The sequence below is a fragment of the Halichoerus grypus genome, chromosome 6, assembly GCF_964656455.1.
Source record: "Halichoerus grypus chromosome 6, mHalGry1.hap1.1, whole genome shotgun sequence".
Lineage (NCBI taxonomy): Eukaryota > Metazoa > Chordata > Mammalia > Carnivora > Phocidae > Halichoerus > Halichoerus grypus.
Window position 1 is genome coordinate 86,334,921 of NC_135717.1, and position 1,915 is coordinate 86,336,835.

At 36.5% G+C, this 1,915-nt stretch overlaps 1 protein-coding gene across 1 annotated transcript; it reads right to left on the reverse strand.

Moving 5' to 3' along the window:
- Positions 1-263: 263 nt before the first annotated feature.
- TAS2R10 (taste 2 receptor member 10) lies at positions 264-1,262 on the reverse strand. Its single transcript, XM_036076206.2, is given in 1 exon segment — positions 264-1,262. A coding segment is annotated over 1 exon segment (999 nt).
- Between the last annotated feature and the right edge of the window lie 653 nt (positions 1,263-1,915).

Below are 1,915 nucleotides of genomic sequence, written 5' to 3' on the forward strand. Positions count from 1 at the left end.
TTGTTTTAGGTGCTTATTCTCACCATCATAACCTTTAGAGTGAAAATGGTCTCCAAGCTGGTTTTCCTCTAGGAGGTGTGTGGGAAGAAGAAATCACAGGGTGGGGAAGCTGACCCAACCACTGAATTGTCATATTGAAGAGTTTAATTTCCTAGAATGTAGTCAAGATAATTATGGAAGATTTTAGTGATGTTCAACAACACAGTTACAACCAATGTATGTGTGTGTGGTGCAAGTAAAACAGATCTTCAAGGACTTCTTCACTAGATTATTCTCCTAGAACTTCCATTTCTCCCCACGCGAGTCTATGCAGCTGTGAGCAGTCTCCCCGCCTCAGAGCACTTGAATTGCCACAGGGCCCTCAAAGAGGCTTGCTTTAGCTTGCTGTTTCCTAGAATTAGGATAAATGAGTGACCCCAGGGATAGATGGCTGTGGTCATCATACCAAAAATAAACAGCAATTTATTTTCTGTTTATTTTATATTCTGGAAATTTTCTGGCAGAGTGAAACATGATATTTCTATGGCAATGCCTATAAAATACAAGATAAAGAGGATGATAAAAGATATCAAAACTTTCATTGCTTTCACATGCGCTTCTGTACTGGGGTCTCGGGGTCCGGTGACATTCAACTGCATGCGCCTGTTTTGTCTCCAAAGGGAAATGATTAACAAGAAACATGTAATCAGGCATAGTGTAAAGAGAGGAATGACTCCTAGGTTGAGCAAAATCTGCTTAGTAAAGAATTTACTTTTCTGCATGTTGAGGTTCCAGGTTGTATTTCCACTCTTCATTCTACTATCATTAATCATCTCCACAATTTGTGGAAAAGTAAATAACCATGAAATAAACAAGGTTCCCCTCAGAAGGTGAAGAACCCCATTGATTCTACCGTTCAACCAGAGAAAAATATGGTGGGAAAAATTTTCTATCTTCAGGAAACAGAAGATGCTGAGACTGGTGGCAAACCAGATACTTGATTGGTTGATAATTACCCATAAGTAACTAATATAATCAATTAGGTTACCAGAGTAATGCATATCTGGAGAGAAGAGCTTTATAAATCCATCTGTAATTATTATCAATATCAGACAAATTCTGGAAGTAGCTAAGCCAGTGAGAATAAAGCCAAACATAGAAAATTTTTTGTTCTTCACACAGTCAATACAGTTGACAAGTCCAATAAATCCATTCCCTAAAACTCCCAGTATTGATTCACTAACTGCTATAAAAATAAGGGGGCCTTCCAGTACGCTTAGCATATCTGCCAATTCCTAATATTGCTTCTGTTACATTTATTGTAGATTATCTGCTGCAGAATGAGACAAATGTTGGCTGCTTGGATGGAAGAATTATTTTCTTCTCTTTCATTACATAAAGACTTAAAAGTGCCCCAATAATGCCTTGTGATGGAATCTGAAATGTCTTCACGGAGACGACCTTAGTTTCATCTATAACTTAGCTAGTCTGGAGAACGTGTGTCCAGACTGAATGCCTACATACAATTTGTTAAGATGCAAATGAAAGTTTCTGTTTCATGGATTTCACTTGCCCTCCTGAGACTATTTTGCATTTGTTAATCTGACTTGTGGAGTAGGAATGCCAAATGTATACCCACAGGAAACAAAACGTAACAGAAACAAAAATTGGACTTACTCTTTTAAAAATATCAACTATAACATCATCATTTATGTTGTATTTATGACAGCTTAAATATGTATAAAGGAAAAATAGTTTATAGAGGTGACAAATGAATTTAGCCATTGTAGACACTTACTCTGGATAATTAAAGGCATAAACACATTTTCATCATTTTCCTGATAATTCAGACAAAGCACATTTTAAGTTTCAATATAAAGCAGACAAGAGATTATGACTCAATTATATAGAAACACTGAACAATTGCCACTTTGTG